This window comes from Centruroides vittatus, unplaced genomic scaffold (assembly GCF_030686945.1).
Source record: "Centruroides vittatus isolate TY-2023 unplaced genomic scaffold, ASM3068694v2 contig_10, whole genome shotgun sequence".
Taxonomy (NCBI): domain Eukaryota; kingdom Metazoa; phylum Arthropoda; class Arachnida; order Scorpiones; family Buthidae; genus Centruroides; species Centruroides vittatus.
This window is the reverse complement of record NW_027120658.1, coordinates 1,410,353-1,428,439: the sequence shown is the minus strand read 5'-3', so window position 1 is coordinate 1,428,439 and position 18,087 is coordinate 1,410,353. Positions and strand designations below refer to the sequence as shown.

The following is an 18,087-nucleotide window of genomic DNA, read 5'->3' as shown; positions in this document are numbered from 1 at the left end:
ATCAAAGATAATTTTCTTTCTTTTGCAATAATCAAAATTTTTTGTCTTCATTAATTAATTTTTATCAAATCTAAGGCATTTGTTTTGTTACTTTTAAGAAAAACCATTTAATTTTTTTTGAATCTTCTATTAAATAGTTCACTGTTTCTTATCATATAATATAATCTTATCTTATCAAATCCTTAATAAAAAAAATTTTTTAACTGATTTAAACAATACTTTGACCTTTAGTTGCAATTTGTACATTTTTTTAAAGTGAAGTATTATTTTGTAATAAGTATTCCTTTACAAATCTAATTTTTCATCTTTTTCATTATTCTCATTGAAGGAACAGAAAACTTAAGTACTTTCTTAAGTACTCAAAGAATTAAGATAATTGATTTTTCATTTTAACATCAAAAAAATTTTTGTTAGTATTTGACTACTATCATTTCATGTTGTTCTCAGTATGTTACAAATAATTCTTAATTGAAAGACTATTAATTGATTGTATAGTTATTTTAAAAACTACAAGTCAAAATTCAGAAATAACAATATATCTATATTCTAAACTGTTAAAATATAATAATGAACAACAGAAAATTTAAATTATACAAGGAATTCAATTATGTGAAACAAGTTAAACTTAAAATAAAATTCTTGAAAAATTATTATTTTTTATTTTTTTATTATAGTGTAGGGTATGCAGTTTCCAAATAGCATATATTGCATTTTCTATTTCTGTTCAATGTTATATGAAAGTAAATGTTAGAAATTGAGATGTCCTATATCATATGAAGACTCAAATAATGTAAAGCAAATTATTTTGAATAAGATTTGTATTGAAAAGTAATGTAATTTATAGCCACTTTTTTCTTTAAAATCTTCACTGTAATTTTGTATATAGTACGAACCCTGATTAACCAAGATTCCTCATTATCTGAGGCAAACCTACAAGTAAATACACTAGTTTTCTTATACTGCAATTCATAAAAAGTTTACAATGATAACATGTATTACAAAATAATTTGTTTCTGTTACCTTTTATTATTTGATTTAATTTTAAGGGGAGACAAATCAATTTATATTGAAATGTATCTACAAGCATGTTTTCATTCATAAAATTATTGTACACATTAACTGTATAATAAACTATGTAAAAATTGTTGTTGTTATATAATCACTAAGGTATAACAGGAGGCTCTCAAGTGATAGAAATATAAAAAATCTATATGGTAATTTTCAATTCAAAATACTTGTGGATGTTTGTTTTGTGTTTTCAGTTACCTTAGGTGATATCAGTCCACAATACCTCAGATAATCAGGATTCTATACTGTGTTTCTTTTCATTCCTTATTCAGGCAAATAAAATATATTAAAAGAAATATTAAACTGTAGATAATTTTTAATATTAGAGAATATTTACCATGATGCACATTGTGTTATTTGGTTATGGATGTACTGTAATTTCTTGCTTATAATTTCAGGATTGCATTAAAAATCTTTTCAATTGATGTTATGGATTATGACTGTTACATATATAACTTCAACAATTTTCCCGCAATGTCGAAACATGGCTTCAAAATAATTTTACTTTTTGTTATATCAAAAAGTCATTTTGATATGATGAAATGTGACGGGATGTCTTCTTATTGTTTGTGTGTTGAGCAGATGCAAAAGACAAAGATGCTTCTACTTGTGAATGATATGTAGTATTATAATTATTTATTCTCCAATAAACATTAATAAGCTTATCTTTGTTCAAAATACACTTTAAGCTTAAGCTGTTTTGTGTTACCTCTTATGATAAGACTTGTCATCTTCATTGTTCATATTGAGAAAGTGTGTTCTCGTATCAGATCCACAAAGTTTTTTTAAAGGAACAATTTAGTTACAATATATTATTAATACAAAGACTTAAAAAATTAACTAGGAAGGCGGCCATATTCAACGAAACCAAAAATCGTACATAAAAATTATTACAGTCTTCATATGGAATTGATTTTATTTTTATTTATTTTAATTTATTACTAATTTACTTTAACTTTATAACATTATAAATTTGAGATTAGAATGGTTATCCAGGAATAGGTAGCTCCACAGAAAATTAAGTTAGTTTTAGTTTCACAGTTGATTTTTGAATGCTAATGATGCAAATCTAAAATTCAAATTTTAATTATAAATATTAGATGAATAGACTGGTTTTTTTAATAATTAATATTATACAGATTAATATAAACAAACATTTATTATGGCTATATCAAGTGAAAAAATTACTACTACTAAAATTTTCTATAAATATTTAATAAGTTTATGTAAATGAATCATCTGTTTTGTTGTGATATTTTGATCCTATGGGTATTAATAATAATTATTATGTTTGATTAAGTTTAGACATTTATAATGTTTTATTTATTTGTTTTTTAGGATGATTAGAAATACATTATGCTGCTGTGGATAATAACATGGCAGTCAGTGAAGAACAGACATCTGTAACAGGTCCTTCCTATATATTGTTAGAGCTAGATATACTGGAAGACATTTATTCTCCAATTAAATCATCTTCAAGAATAAAAGTATGATTTAAAATTGATTAATTTTAAATTGTTTAAGTTTTATATAGTTATATACAATTAATAAAATTTGACAGCTTTTTGAGCTCTATATATTTTTTGCTTGCTAAATTAAGAAATCAGCTTAGTTAATTAGTTTTCAATTTTATTATTTCAAGCTTACCATTTTTTGAAAAGTAAATCTCTTTAAAATAATACCATATATGTTGAAATCTGAGAGACTGATATATACTGCATTTCAGATCTATTTGAAAATATCTGCTAATATATGTTTAAATTATTAATTTATTTCTGGAAAATTACATTTCATAGTATCATTTGGCAGTATAAAATTTTAGTGTACAGTCATATAAAATTATAAATAATTGTTTTAAATGCATTATAGAAAAAATTTCTGTATGAATTTATTTTTATAGATTTATTTTCCCTAATATAATGGGTTTGTTATTTTCCTGAGTAATGGAGTGTAAAAGAAGCTGTGGAGAAAATAAAAAATAAAAATTAAAGTAATAAATTATATTTGTAGATATGTTAATAAAATTAGAATTAATGAAATTTATCTTTTAAATATCAATATAAACGAATAATTATTACTAATTTTAAAAACTTGCAGTATTCTTTCATCTCAGTAATTTTATATTCAAAAATATTTGTTCATTTCAGAATTTATCTAACAAAATATTATCTTTAGAAATTTGCAATCCAGTAATAACTTGAATATGAAAATTATGTTATGTATTTAATAACTATTTTGTACTGATATAATAGAGTATTAAAATTTAAAATGTTTTTCTTTAAATAAGTATCAGTTGTTAAAATTAAATTTAACTTGAAATATCTTGATTTTTCAGTTATATAGTTTTTCTCAAATTTGGTAATTTCATCAGATTTTGATTCTAGGCATTTTTGTTCTTAATCAATTAAAATTAGCATCTGTAACTGATAAACAAAATAATAATAATGTAATATTTAAAAATACAAATTTTTTATGAGATAAATAATCACTAACAAAACTAATTAAATACTAATACTAACTCACATAATAACTTTGTAAATCAGCAGACTAAAACACTTTAATTTATATATCAAAGCAAATGTTTCAGCTTTATTAAAAAGACATTCTCTAAATTTTTTGATGTTCCATTAATTTAAAAACTGTTATATTTATAAGAGCCTGATGATGGCTTTAAAAAAAAGCTGAAAACTTTTGCTTTGGTAAATTAAAATGTTTGTCTGCTGATTTACAAGGTTATTGTAAGATAAATATTGCAAGCTAATTACAGCTAATGTTCTTTTACATTAAATAAGATTAATTTTTGATATCAAGTGTAAAAGTAAGTTAATATAAGTTATAATTAAGTTATTGTTTATTGTTAACATTCTATTAATAAAAAATTTTAGTAAGTTTTTTATTATCATAATTATGTTTTTAAATGTAAATTGTAAAGAAGATTCTTAACCTACATCTTCTTAACTCTGATAACTTAATTTTTATTTTTTTATTCTACTTAGTTTTTAGAAAATGTATTTAAATATGATTAAATTTAGCCTGTTGTTACTCTTTATTTTATGTATAGAATTATTTTAAGCTATTACAGATTGAATATCCTTAATCTGAAATGCTTAGGAAGAATGATGTTTTGGATTTTGGAATATTGATATAAGGGATTTTAAGAGAATTATTATCAGACTTTTTTGACATATTTAATGATATAAACAACCCAACAAGTAATAAGTAGTCACAGACACCACATTGACAATGTGTGACAGTTTATTGCATGAACAATGTGTTATAGTTTTATTCTTAAGGAGCCCTTAAGAATAAAACTATAACATATGTTGGGTTGTTTGGTGTGAAAGGAAGGTTATAGATTTCAGCATTTTGGATTGGAGATATTCAACCTGTATCTGAATTTAAATACTATGTGCATTAATTTATAATTATTATTAACAATAATTCAATCACATTTTATAGTACACATGTTTCGACATCTCTCGTCGTTATTTAGTTTTGGGTTCATCCAGTGGAGATATATTTGTGTTTCTAAGAGATACATTAACCTATTTAAATACAGTACCCAGCAAGGTAATTTGATTTTAAAAACTTGATACATTAAATTTGTATTTGATAACTTATTTTTATGATAATTTATTAAAATAACTTAAATTTTTAGTTTATACTTTTATACTGTCAGTCTGTACGTTTAGAAGCACTATATTTTTTCCATATAAGAGGCATCCCTATTTAGTGTTTTAAGCCATCTCTTGCTTTTGGTACTTTATCCCAAAATTAGTTTACTGTATTCGTAAAAAAGTAAAATTAAACTGCACACTTTAATTTATCAGGGAAAAGGAGGAGTTTAAAATAAGTCATTTACAATTAAAACTCACCATTAAAATATAACATGCAAAAGTTGCATAGCTAAAGCAAAAAACATTTTACAATTAAAATTCTCAGTATCCACAAATATTGGTACACACAATTTGAGGAATTTGTTAGCCTATGAGAGACCACAACTTCACATATAAGGTGCAGGGTGATTTTTTTTAATAGACTAAAGCTACATCTTATGTGCCATAAAATATAGTAATTGTTTTAATTAAAATGAATAAAGTTAACTTTGTAAAGTTGATGATATTGGTTGTGAAAATTGAAATATAATTGAATTTACAATTGTTTTTATTTATGTTAAATATACATATAACTAAAGGCTGGATTTTTAGGTGCAAAAAAGGTGCAGAAAAAAAGGCCAAAAAGGGCAAAAATTTACATTTCAGAAAACACAATTAGTTTTATTCAAATAAAAATCTGTTGTAGCACATGATATTTATTGTTTTGATGTGTTTTTCTGTAAAGTTTATTTGCTTGTGTCCTTACAAATGTTTATATATTGAGAAAGATCTGTCTACTTCTGCAGAAACAAGTATTAGAGCAAACCGTGTTTTAATTCTCTGGTTCATGTCTTTGCAATGAACAAATCCTTAAATATCTGGGTTTTTCCATTGACATTTATTGTCAAATTGCATACATCATACTGAAAAACTCTTCCATTGGAAATAATTTTTTCGTTTTTAAATTCCTGCAAAATCTCACAAAGTTTGCCTGTAGCCAATCTTTTTTGCCATTTTCCCATTCTCCACTTCCTTCACTAAGAAAATTTTGAAGTTTTCTCTCTACGAAGTGCCATTTGGTTTTAAAAATAGATTTATGCTAAATACATATGTAGGAGTTACATGAGTGAAATTCCTAAACTGTTAAGAAAATAAATGAGGAGATTTGGGGAGAGACAGATGAGGGGGACAATGACAATGGTTAAGAAAGACAGGAAAAAATAATCTTGGAACTTGTTGAGTGTTAGAAGACGAACGCAAGAATTAAGAGTTTTCACCTATTTTGCTGAAAATTAGATCATAATTGTACTGTACCTTCCTTCATTCTTCTATTCCCTACATATATGAAAGTTTCCAATTCGAATATTTTTGATAGTATCCATAATTTTCTAACATTTGTAATGAAGAAAATTCTTAGTAGATTGCTTTTTAGTAATGATTTCTGTCAAATATTTCTATTTAATGTTTTTATTAGTTATATACATCAAATGAAATTGCCATTTTCTAATTACATTAGAACTTGAGTTTCACTAAATTTTGACTTGCCCTCTCATTAACCGTTAATCCCTCACTGAACAAGGCATGAGGGATTAATGGTATACAAGTACTACATCACTGGTATAGTGATCATATTACCTGTAAATTGTATTACCATTTAAGTGCAGATATAGAAAGAATAAATGCAAAAAGTGCTAAACATTATAATAGGTGCAAAAAGGGGAAACACTAGACCCTCACTATCATTCAATATATGTTTATATATAATATTTATGCTTAATTCAGATCCTTTTTAAAACTTTCTTAAAAGAAAAAAAAGAGCACCTAAAAATCATGCCTGTGTATAAAATTTGCATTCTACAACAGATGATCTATTTAAATTATATTTTACTAGCAAATGAGCCCAGCATTGCTTGGGCAAACAATTTGGATGATTTGGTAAATATTGTACGTTTGGAAATTAAGTTATTACTATCAATGATAATCTTCAACAACCATAGTAATTAATTGTTATATAACACATGCCCCTTATTGCTGAGAATCATTTTACTGCTTCAAACAAATGTTTTCAACCTGATCAATTTTCTGGAACATTTATAATTGTTCTATAATCAAACCAATATGCAATAACAAATTCGAATTTAAAATGGTTTGTACATTTAGTTAAAAAATCAAAATATATAAAAATATTTATAACAATGTCTGAAATGTTATCACTTTAATACACCTAAGTACTCAATAAATACAAAACTCAATGAAGACTAAATGTAGTTAAAAACAAAAACTCACATCTAAAATAGTACAGTAGAAGCCATTCTTCAGGTTAAGCCTTAATGCTTCCCCTGTGGGGAATTTCAAAAAAGTGTGCATTTTTATGACATATCCTAACTGTGTACCAAATTTCACCACTTTCGGTTCAGCAGTTTGCTCTGGGTGATGATGAATCAGTCAGTCAGTCAGAACAAATAATTTTATATATTTAGATTATCTAGGTTCTATTTTCAATTTTTACAGATTTTAAATTTTATTATAGTCATGAACAAGTGTTAAGTCACTACTTTAAATGCACAGTTTTGTCGGTTCTCAATGAACCTACTTAGAAAGCATCATTGTAGAAAGTCCCCTGTACTCTCTTTTTCTCTTACCATGTGTATATCTGTGTTCATTCCTGTTTGAATCATCAGTTTAAACTTGGTCCTTTGCAAATTGATTGCTACTGAGATATCTCCAAGCTCTTTTGTGCCTACTAATAAGGATTTTCTATAGTTTCTTTTCTTTTTGGATAAGCATGCTAATGAAACAGGTGTTAGTTAACACTTGCTGAGCTTCTAAATGCAACATTTGGTAAATCTCTGTCATTGGTATGATACTTACAATTAGAATGTTTGAATTAGTACAAGAAATTACATTGTCTTTAAAAACATGTATATGCCAAATTGTATCCATGGCCATATGTTATGACACAAGCCCCAAATGAGACATTGAAAACCACGAGTTGTATGGAACAACTCTAAAAATTGGTTCATTTGGTATGTTTGGTAGCTACGATGTAAGCAAAATGTTAACTTCAGAAATGCATGCATACACCTACTATATCATAACATTGAGTTAAGGAATGATAGAAATTGATCTGATATAAATATGATTAATACATATAATTTATTTAAATTAATTAATTATGTAATCTATTATTTGTATTTATCTATTTTATTTTTTTTAAACTGGTAGATTACCAGTTGGACAATGTTGACTTTGACAACTCAGCAACTTTGTCCATATACAACTATTAATATGCCAAGTCTAAGTAGTCAGGGCATTTATACCAATGACATGAAATATACAAAATATACAAATGCTTAGTTTGCAAGCAAAAAATTAATTGTCTATCTAAAAATTGTTCTACCACTCTCTGTACAATCCTGAAAAACATATCAAACAAAAATTTTTTTACTTTCTAATGAGAATATGGATTGGAAGAGAATAATTTAAGGAAGATAGGCAAGTTGAATCAGTATTAAAAATTTGGTTTAGTAACATTCAAGAAAAGAATGTTACTAAACCAAATTTAAGGACCTGTTATGCATCAAAAAAGCAGAATTAGCAAAAACTATGAGCAGAGATTTCATTGCAACTGATGGATGGTTCAACAGGTGGAAAAAGCAAAAGAATATCATGTATAAATGTCTTCATGGTGAAGAAAAAAGTGCTGATTTGTTATCAGCTAATGGGTGCATAAAGACAGGATAACCAAAATTTATTACTGAATATTCAGCCTAGGATATTTGTAATGCAAATGAAACTGAACTGTATTTTCATGCAATGTCTGAACATACTTATTTGTTTAAAAGTGAAAACTACCAAAGGATTTAAGTTTTTAAAAGAGTGAATGACAGTTCTTAGTTGTGTTAATGATAGGTGAAAAGTGAGAACTTCTGGTGATTAAAACACGGAATTTTTACTTTCTTCAAAGTTGTAAAAAGTTTGCTCATTGATTACTTTATTAGTACAAATGCTTGGATTACCAATGTCATTTACAACAATTGGTTAATTAAGTGGGATTGTGAATTAAAGCAAAAAATAATCTTGTTAGTAGACAAATGCATTGCACACAATTTGTTGTTTAAAAAAAACCTCAAGATTCATCTTATCGTCAAGTACTACATTGTTGATTTAGCCATGTGACCAAGATATTGTACAAACTTGAAAAACTTATTACCACAGGCAAATTCATGGACATGTTATAGCTGAACTTGAAATTCAGATCAGTCTGATCAAGCACAATTGCAAAAAATGGATTTTCCTTCTTAATGTATTGCATATGCTTACAATCTTTTGGAAGCAAGTTTGTTCAAAATGGTGATTTTCTGAAATAAATGCTGAAAGTCTTGCTTCTGAAGAACCTGACCTTACAGCTGAAATTTGCAAAAGAATTCCAGCAGTATGTCTAAGACAAATTTGAAAATTAGTTAGATGTAGATATCACTATTTTACTGTATGGGAAATATGTCAAGATGTTGCTGGTGATAACTCCAAATTATCAGAAGAAAATGAACCTAACCTATTTACAGAAGAAATTTCAGAAGTTCTTTCAATGAACATACAGATACAAGAAGCCCTGTGAATTCTACATCATAGTGTGCAATATAGATCAACAAACTTCAAAAAGCATTATGACTATGAGAATTATATTCAGGAGCTAATTAATGCAAAAAAGTGACAGATAACACTTGATAAGTTTTCAAATAAATTTTGTTATTTTCAAAAACAGATAATTATAAGAAATGCAGCATATGTAAATGTTTAATGCTGTATTAAGTGTACAGTTTTTAATAAATTGAGTTCAATAATGAAAATTTTTATCCTCAGTTTAATCTTATTGGCCAATTATTTTTTTAAAAAATTACAAATTTTAAAATGATCACAATAAGCAGATTCCACTGTATTGTTTTTTTCATATGCATTAATAAATGCATATGTATAGCATAGAAATTATGAAAAAATTGAATGATTTCAAACTTTATACCATCTTGACGTCACAATGACAATTAATCAAGATTACCATGTGAAATATAATAATGATGAATATGTCACTTGTGATACCATAATCATGAATGATGTTATGTTAAATGATAAATTATTTATTGAAAATATGTTGAAGAATACAAAAAATTTGTTTGCGCAATTCATTATTACACAATATGTGACAAACCAACAAACACCTTTTATTTGAGGCTACATCTTTGTAAAAAAAATGCAAATTGGTTTAAAAAGCATCTTATGGTAAGAATATCATAAATTAAAACAAATAATTCATTAAAAATGGCCAACAATAATTTACATATTAAAAATATACTGAAGAATATAAAAAATTTGTCTTCACGATTCAACAAATTGTGAAGACAATTTTTTGTACTCTTTAATAAATTTTCGTCAGCCATTTTTAATGGGATAGACTATTTAATTTTGAAAGAAGTATTAAGTACTGAAACACTTCCTTTAAAGCATAAGATTGGCAAAATTGTTATACAGTTATAACAGTCTTGCCAATTTTATATTTACAAATTTGTTAAATTTATCAGGTAAATATTAAAATAAAATCCTGCTTTCATGGCAGGAGAAATAAGTAAGTTGTACTGTTTGCTCCTTACAGAGGTTTGTACAGATAGAACTAACAATGAATAAAATATCTAATACAGTTTGTAATTTTCATGTAGCTACATTTTTAGATTTTTTTTTTTTTTTTTTGGTGAAATGTTTGATTTTTAGTAATCTGTGTTGGAATAAGAATGTTGACAATACTCAGATTTAAGTAAAACAGATAGGATTTGAAAAGAATTGAAAATTTGAACATTTTAATTTATATAAATTAGTCTTGTCACAGTTGATGATGATGATGATGCTTCATTTTTTGATCAGCTACAGAGAATATTTCACATAAGTGATAAGTACATTCCTTTCAATAACTTAATAAGGCTGCCTGTTCAACAAGTGAACTATCAATTTAGGACAAAATTCATATTTTTGTTAGTGATTTTAAAAGTAGACTCTGCATGTTTTCACAAATATTATCGTTAGTCATTCGTTTAACATTATTATAATTGGCATATTCCAAAACATAAGTTTATAATTATAGCATTGTTAATGGTAACTGTTATAAATTTAAAAAATTTTAAAGGTTTACATTATTTAATGTAATTATTTTAATTTCTCAGTCAAGAAAACCAAAATTCCACTAATTGCAGTTTTATTTAATATCCTGCTTAATGTTGTTAGTATAGAGAAATCTTGAAGTGATTACAATAAGCAGATTCTACCGTATTTGTTTTCTGATGAAATTGGAAATGCCATTTATATTTGATTAATGGATATGATGAGTTTTTGATTTTTGTGCTGACTAATCTGAATGCAAAAATTATTGTTATAGCTTTTTACTTTATTAAAGAGGTATAAAATAATAGCAACTTTAACTTTGTAGATTACAACAAATTAAAATATTATTTTAATATAAAAGTACTTAATAAGCAAAATATAATATACTTTGTTTTTTATTTAAAAGATTTTAGTATTTTGTATTAACAAGATTATTTGCTAATCTTTCTGAATTATAATTTGTATTTCCATTCCTAAGTAAAAAAATCCAGCAAAGAGTTGCTTAACTTACTTTTCCAGCAACATTTAAAATTTTATGGTGCTATCTGTTATGACATTTTATTAAAAACTTTTTAATCTTTTTGCCATTTTATAATAATTAAAAGTATAATTTTGAGGGTAGGGGTGGGTTTTATAAAAAATTGTAAATACTAATAAAATCGTTGTCAAGTCCAATCCTACTCAAGATATGACACAATACACCCCTTTATCTCCCCATTTCATTGATCTTTAACCACCAAAATTTAATAGCATTAATCCACCTAATACTCAAATCTTCCTGTAAAATTTCAGAAATTTTCAACAAAAAGTACATGAGTTACTAAGCTTCAAAGAGGGTGAACAAAATTGTGCTCCCCCCACACACACGTTAACATCCATACATACAGGAAAAAAATCCCAATATTTTTGCATTTCTTAATGTTTCAAGATTCCTGAGCCCAAAGATGTAAAAATCTTGGAGTTCATTTTTTGACTACTTTCCCTTTGTTATACATAACAGAACCAGTAAAGTAAAATCATTACTATAATTGCAGAACTTTAAGTTACATAATCTAATGTATTTGCTAATGGCATAAAATATTTTTAATGAAATTTTGTAATTTGACAAAATTAATATTTTATAGGAAGGATCTATTGTACAGGTTTGCATTGCAGCTGAAGAAAATGTGCTTGGTTATGCATCCAGGTAAGAAAAAGTATAAATTGCCTCCAGTTAATTCCAGAAAATATAGTTATAGAAATCAAATTTTTTTTTAATTCTAATGTTTGTTTACGTAATCAATTCAAAAATATTAGTTTTAAAAATCACTTATACAAACAATTTCTTTAATATATTTTTATGTTATTTATTTACCAGTTATTCTGGCATTGTACATTACAATTTTATTAAAATTTCAGTTGTCTGTTAAATTTTAAAATATTTTTTTTACAAATTTTTCAATTTAATGATTATATAAGTATTGTACAGTAGCAACTTGCTGTCTGTAAAAGCAAATTTGCATGTTGATTATTTTGCATATATATTTCTTGTTGCACTATTATTCTAAAGAGATTAGTAGCAATGTACAGTACATAAACTACTAAGATTTTGTGTATTTATGCATCATTTAGAAATGATGATAGAACCTGAGTATTATATGGTTAAAAAGCAATATGACTTATTAATTAGGTAACATTTTAATTATTTGCATATGATATTTTTATATACAAGGGGAAAAGGAAAACTTTAGTGTAAGAGTTAAAATGCTAAAAATTTTCAAATTTGAATTTTCTTACTAATATTTTAATTACTTTTTTAAAACATTAAAATGTATTAAATAGTGTTTTTATTTTTCAATATTATACTATATTTTACTTCTTATTTAACCACAACTTGTTTATTTACTGATTAATTTCAAATAATTATTATAAAAGGCCTTGTGTATCATAAAATTGTGAAATACAATTGTATAGTGTGTAATATTTTACAGTCGAGGGCACGTGCTTGTTGTGGAACATAATGCTGAGAAAAGTTCTTCACAAGCCCAAAGATTACAATTATCTTATGAGCATAAAGGAGCACTGGTTACAAGTCTGCAATGGAATTCTACAACAACAAAATTATTTGTTGGAGATGATAAAGGAAAAGTCACAGTTGTTAATGTATCTACATCCAGAGTAAGTTTACCAATTATATATAAAAATTTTGATATTACAAATATTTTTGAAAGATTATTTTCTCTCAAAAAAATATTATTATTATTATTATTATTGATTGATTATTAAAAAAATTTGAAGAATCTATACAGTTTCTTACTTTTATTTTAAAACTGAATTCTAAAAATAAAACTAAATTAAATAAATTTTATATTCATCTTACTAAAAAGAATTAACAATATTTCATTTAACTTGTGTTTTATTTTATTTGATAAATATTACTGTATTCAAAATATATGTTTAAACTATTTACCAGTTATTCTGTCCAATAAACCAATCTAACTAATTTTTCTAGTAAAAAAATATTAAAACACAAACATAATGTAACAGTTATAACTTATAATTTACTAATTATCTATAATACAAATAAGATATATTTTGAAAGTATCAACAAAATCATTATAATCAAAATTTTAGAATATTTCTAAAAACATTTTGAAAAACTTACCTTCAAAATAATTAAACAGTATTCATATAACAAAATTTGAAGATTTTACAATGTGAAAAGGATACAAACATTGAAGTTGTGTGTTTTTGGTTATATTTTTACTTTTGCTTATTCTTCATAGTTACAAATGAATTACAATAATTTGTAACATATCTGTTTTAAAATGTTTATTATATTGTAATGATTTACTGGAAAGAATCTAATTAAGAAATTTTAACAAATAACCTTAATCAAATTTCTCCATAACAGTAAATGAATGTAGATTTCTGAGAATATTTTTTGGCCATTATCATAGTTCTATCATAGTTCATTGTTATATGTGACTGACTTCATAAATTTGCTAATTATAAAAATTTATCCACAATAATAGCAAATATTGTTAATTTTAATTATTAAATTTATAAATGTTTTAATTAATAACTTAATTACTAACTATTGATATAAATAAAAAAATTTTTTGATTTATGGAATGCATTGCCTATTCATATTATTTTTAGCATAATATGCATATTAAAAATGAAGACAGAAAGGTTTTGAGATAGCAACTCTGGTATAAAAAATTAATTTTCAAACTTAGTGAAAATAAATAAAACAAATCTTAACTTTTTGTCAGGTGCAACCTGTCCTGGAGACAGATAATTTTTTCTTTTAAATAATAAATAACACTCATCATACATTATAATTATTTATTTGAAAAAATAATAATATGCACACACACAAAAAAGCAATAAGGAAAATACAGTAAAAATACAATATAACATATCACTATTTTGCACTTTTACAGTCAATGTTATCAAAACCACACATTGTGATTCACTTTCATGATCACTTTCTAAAATTTTTTTGCACCTAAGTTGCTTTCCCTTTCATCTTTTATAGTAGTTTTGGCATTTTGCATCTCTTCTTCCAAATGATTTTGAAGAATGTAAGACATGTCTTGTAGTCGTATGAATCTATAAAAATATCGTACTTGCAATTAAAAGCATAAAAGTTGTATAAACAAATAGTAAAAATAAACCAATCTAACCAATTTTTCTAGTAAAAAAATATTAAAACACAAACATAATGTAACTCGTTCAAGACTGCATAATATTTAATATAAGCAACTTACTAGAACACCTTGTGAACTTGCAGCCCAGTTTTTATTACTTCCAAACGTTTTCGTTCATATTGAATGAACTTTCTCAAGAAAAAGAGAACACAAGCAGACCCACAAGACGTCAAAGCCAAGTGGGACCAAGCAAGTCTAATGCAGATAGTCCGAGACTGTAAACACCGACACAGTGTGGAAGCTTGGCAAATTTGTAAAGCGAACCATAAAGGCCTCGCAATCAATTTTTGAGAGTCTACAAAAGTGACTGCAGCATGGTCGTCTAGCCTAATATAAACAGTATTATTAGAAATACAGATGAAGTATTTCAAAAGATTCGAACAGCCTGTTCGTTTTCTGCTTTTGTACTAAGAGTTTGTTTTTGTTGTGTTCTCTTTTTCTTGAGAAAGTTCATTGAATATGAACGAAAACATTTGGAAGTAATAAAAACTGGGCTGCAAGTTCACAAGGTGTTCTAGTAAGTTGCTTACATAATGTAACAGTTATAACTTATAATTTACTAATTATCTACAATACAAATAAATGTTTGGTTTTAATCAATAATAAATATTTTTTTAATTCTTAATGTTTACTAACAAAAATAAAGTAAGGAAAATAAAAATAGCAGGAAAAAAATGGAAAACATTACTCACTCTGGTATTGTTTAGTGCACAAATCTCTTTGAGAATAAACATACTCTTCAAGTTGATCACATGCACTTGGAAGCAGTGGTATCCATAAGGAAAAAAATACCATCCTGAGGTTGGGTTATGCCTGACAAAAGGTTAATAATGTATAATAAAGGTTTCTGCTTGATGGAATTAATAAAAGCATTGATGCATTCAATTGCATACAATACAAATAATCGAAATTAACTAAGAATTTATTCCAAGATGGAATAACAAGTATTTTATATTTATCATCAAATTTTTTGTTTACATTTCTATTTTATTTAAATTATAAATACTTAGTCCTTTCTGTAGTCTTTCTTGGTATAGGTAATTTTTAATGATTGCATATAAGTTGAACAGTTATCTTTAATAAGGTAATATTAATGTTGATTTACCATAATTAATTTAATTTTTTCCAAACTTAGTTACTTCAACCAAACGATTTCCTTAAACAGTTTGTCTATAAATCCATTATTAATGATTATTAAATTTGATAAACTATGTAATTTGGTACCAGAAGTAGATGTTAGATGCCATCTCTTATCTAAATTAATAATTATAATTTTAACAATTCATTAAATAATTTAGAACCATCTGGAAGAAAAGAACTAGCCTAGAGCTGGGCTTGAACCTGCAATCTCTGCTTACCATGTGGTGTGCTTGCCAGTTACGTTATCCGAGCCCCATTAAGGGTGCGTTTACTTCTGAGCTAATTTCATTGTCAGCACGCTCAGCCTGTACACTTTCGTCCAAGTGCCACGCTCACTGGCGTTTACTTTAGAACTATGTGACGTCATGTTTAGCGAAATTGGTAAGCTTGGAGTGCTAGCTTGTTCGTTGTCGAGCTTTGCGATAATTCAACATGGCTGCTCCCATGAAAAAATTACTTTCTGTACAAAGTAATGAAAATGGAATTCTTTTTGGAAAAATAAACGGCAGAAAGTATTTTTATTGGTAAATTTCAATTATTTGTTGTATAAAATGTTTACAATGATTTTTTTTTATTGTAAGGTTCAATAGCTTTTTTCATTAACAGATGTGAAAAAAATTAAGTTCGACTCGTTGTTTATGATTAAAAGTGAAGTTCACGTTATACGCGTTTGGAATCTTCAGAAATGTTACGTTCAGAGCATTAAATAAATCGCAAAGAAATGAACAGCATTAATAATAATCCAAAATTACATAAGTTTGTATACTCAAATGAATTTTTACTCACATATGGGAAATGACTTCTCAAGAAATTGCATCATTTGAATACCATTGTCTCGTTACAAACTAAACTTATATGATGACAGAGTAATACTTATTTCTACTGAAGTAAGCTGCTGCTTCTTCAGTTGATGTCTTAATAGCCATATGCATTTCATCAATAGAGCCTCTAATATCAGGAAAACCAGATTGGGTATAAAAATTCCATTATTCTTACATCATCCTGCTCTGTAATGGCCAAGAGATTATTTTTTTCATTTTCATTTAACACTAAGAGAATTAACAACCTTATTTAAAACCTTATTTAAAATTATTTAAATAACCTTATTTAAATATTCTACGCAGTCTGTCTAGACATATTAAAACAATCACCAATACCCTTAGAGAAAAGAAAGAAAAAAAAAATGTTTTGTATTTAATATCAATTATTTGTTGATTTTAAACTCTGTTTAGTTACATCATAAAAGAGCAACGTCACATCCACTCACTGGGTAAAACAATTGCATTAAATATGTATTATATATATATGTGTAATCTGCTATTCTCTTATATACTGCATATAATTCATATATTGCTTCGTATAAACAAACCTGAATGATTCTTGATTTGCCAATGCCCATAGGCAGTATAAAAAGCTGCTTTTGAGGAGAGACAGGTCGTCTTCCAGAGGAAGTAATTTTTCCATCTCTAAAATTGGGTTTATTTTTTAAAGGAGACTTTCAAAAGATTCTCTTGTAAGTCTAAAGTGCTGTTTAAAATCGGTTGGATTATAAAAAGGTACAGTCTCTTCAATAAAAATTTCTATCTTTTTTATTTGACTTTATTTTTCTTTTTTCTTCTTTCATTTTTTCTATTATATCCACAATAAGATCATCCTCGTCTGATTCGGAATCAAGTAGTTCTATCTGTAACGCAACATTTAAAATAGCAGCTTTGACAATATTATTTTCAGGAAACCGCCATATTTCCTATTAGCGTTCACGTTTACTTTCGAACTGGACAAGCAAACACGAATACACATGCTAATGACGCCACTTCCGGTGTACAGAATTAGCGCTGCTAACTCAGAAGTAAATGCATCCTAAGACAATTGTTTGGATGAAGTATCTATGTATTGGGCTTTGGGATGTTTAGTATATTTAAACTTATAGTTTTTGTAGAATTTAATTTTGAAGTATTTCAAATCACTCCCTATAGTTATTAAAGTAAACTGTATACTTTGATTTTCAGAATTAAAGATTAGTAAACTTGCTATAATAAAATAACAAGCATACTATCTTCTACCAGATGTTATTGACTTTTATTCTACAAGCCAAAGTACGCTTCACTTTCTTTTCAGTTGTCTTCATTTGGGTTTACTAATAGGATTTGTAAATAAAACAAAAAACAGTTCTACATTGATAAATTATTATGTATAAAAAAAGCTTTAAAAGTTAGGCTTTCAAATATTATTATATTATATATTTTTTTTTTGTGCTGAGAGTTTACATTTATGTTGAAGTGATAACAGTTTTCTATGTATTTTGGTTTCACAAATTAATTTGAAATGATAACTTTATTCAGTTTATATCATAATGGAATAGAATGTTCTATTATCCTGTTGTCTGCAAGTGCAACTGTAAATATTTGGTTTTTAATGATAATCAAATGTGCTGGTAGAGG

The 18,087-nt window shown here is 26.1% G+C and overlaps 1 protein-coding gene across 6 annotated transcripts in view; it reads left to right on the top strand.

Moving 5' to 3' along the window:
- Positions 1 to 18,087, top strand: part of p (WD40 repeat domain-containing protein pink) — a 91,306-nt gene that overhangs the window by 27,525 nt on the left and 45,694 nt on the right. For all 6 annotated transcript variants that reach the window (XM_067265407.1, XM_067265332.1, XM_067265458.1 and 3 more), the window contains 4 exons: positions 2,407 to 2,555; positions 4,528 to 4,638; positions 11,936 to 11,997; positions 12,782 to 12,968. In XM_067265407.1, coding sequence (XP_067121508.1) covers positions 2,445 to 2,555; positions 4,528 to 4,638; positions 11,936 to 11,997; positions 12,782 to 12,968 — 471 coding nt within the window. In that variant the 5' untranslated portion in view covers positions 2,407 to 2,444. The remainder of the gene's footprint in view (positions 1 to 2,406; positions 2,556 to 4,527; positions 4,639 to 11,935; positions 11,998 to 12,781; positions 12,969 to 18,087) is intronic.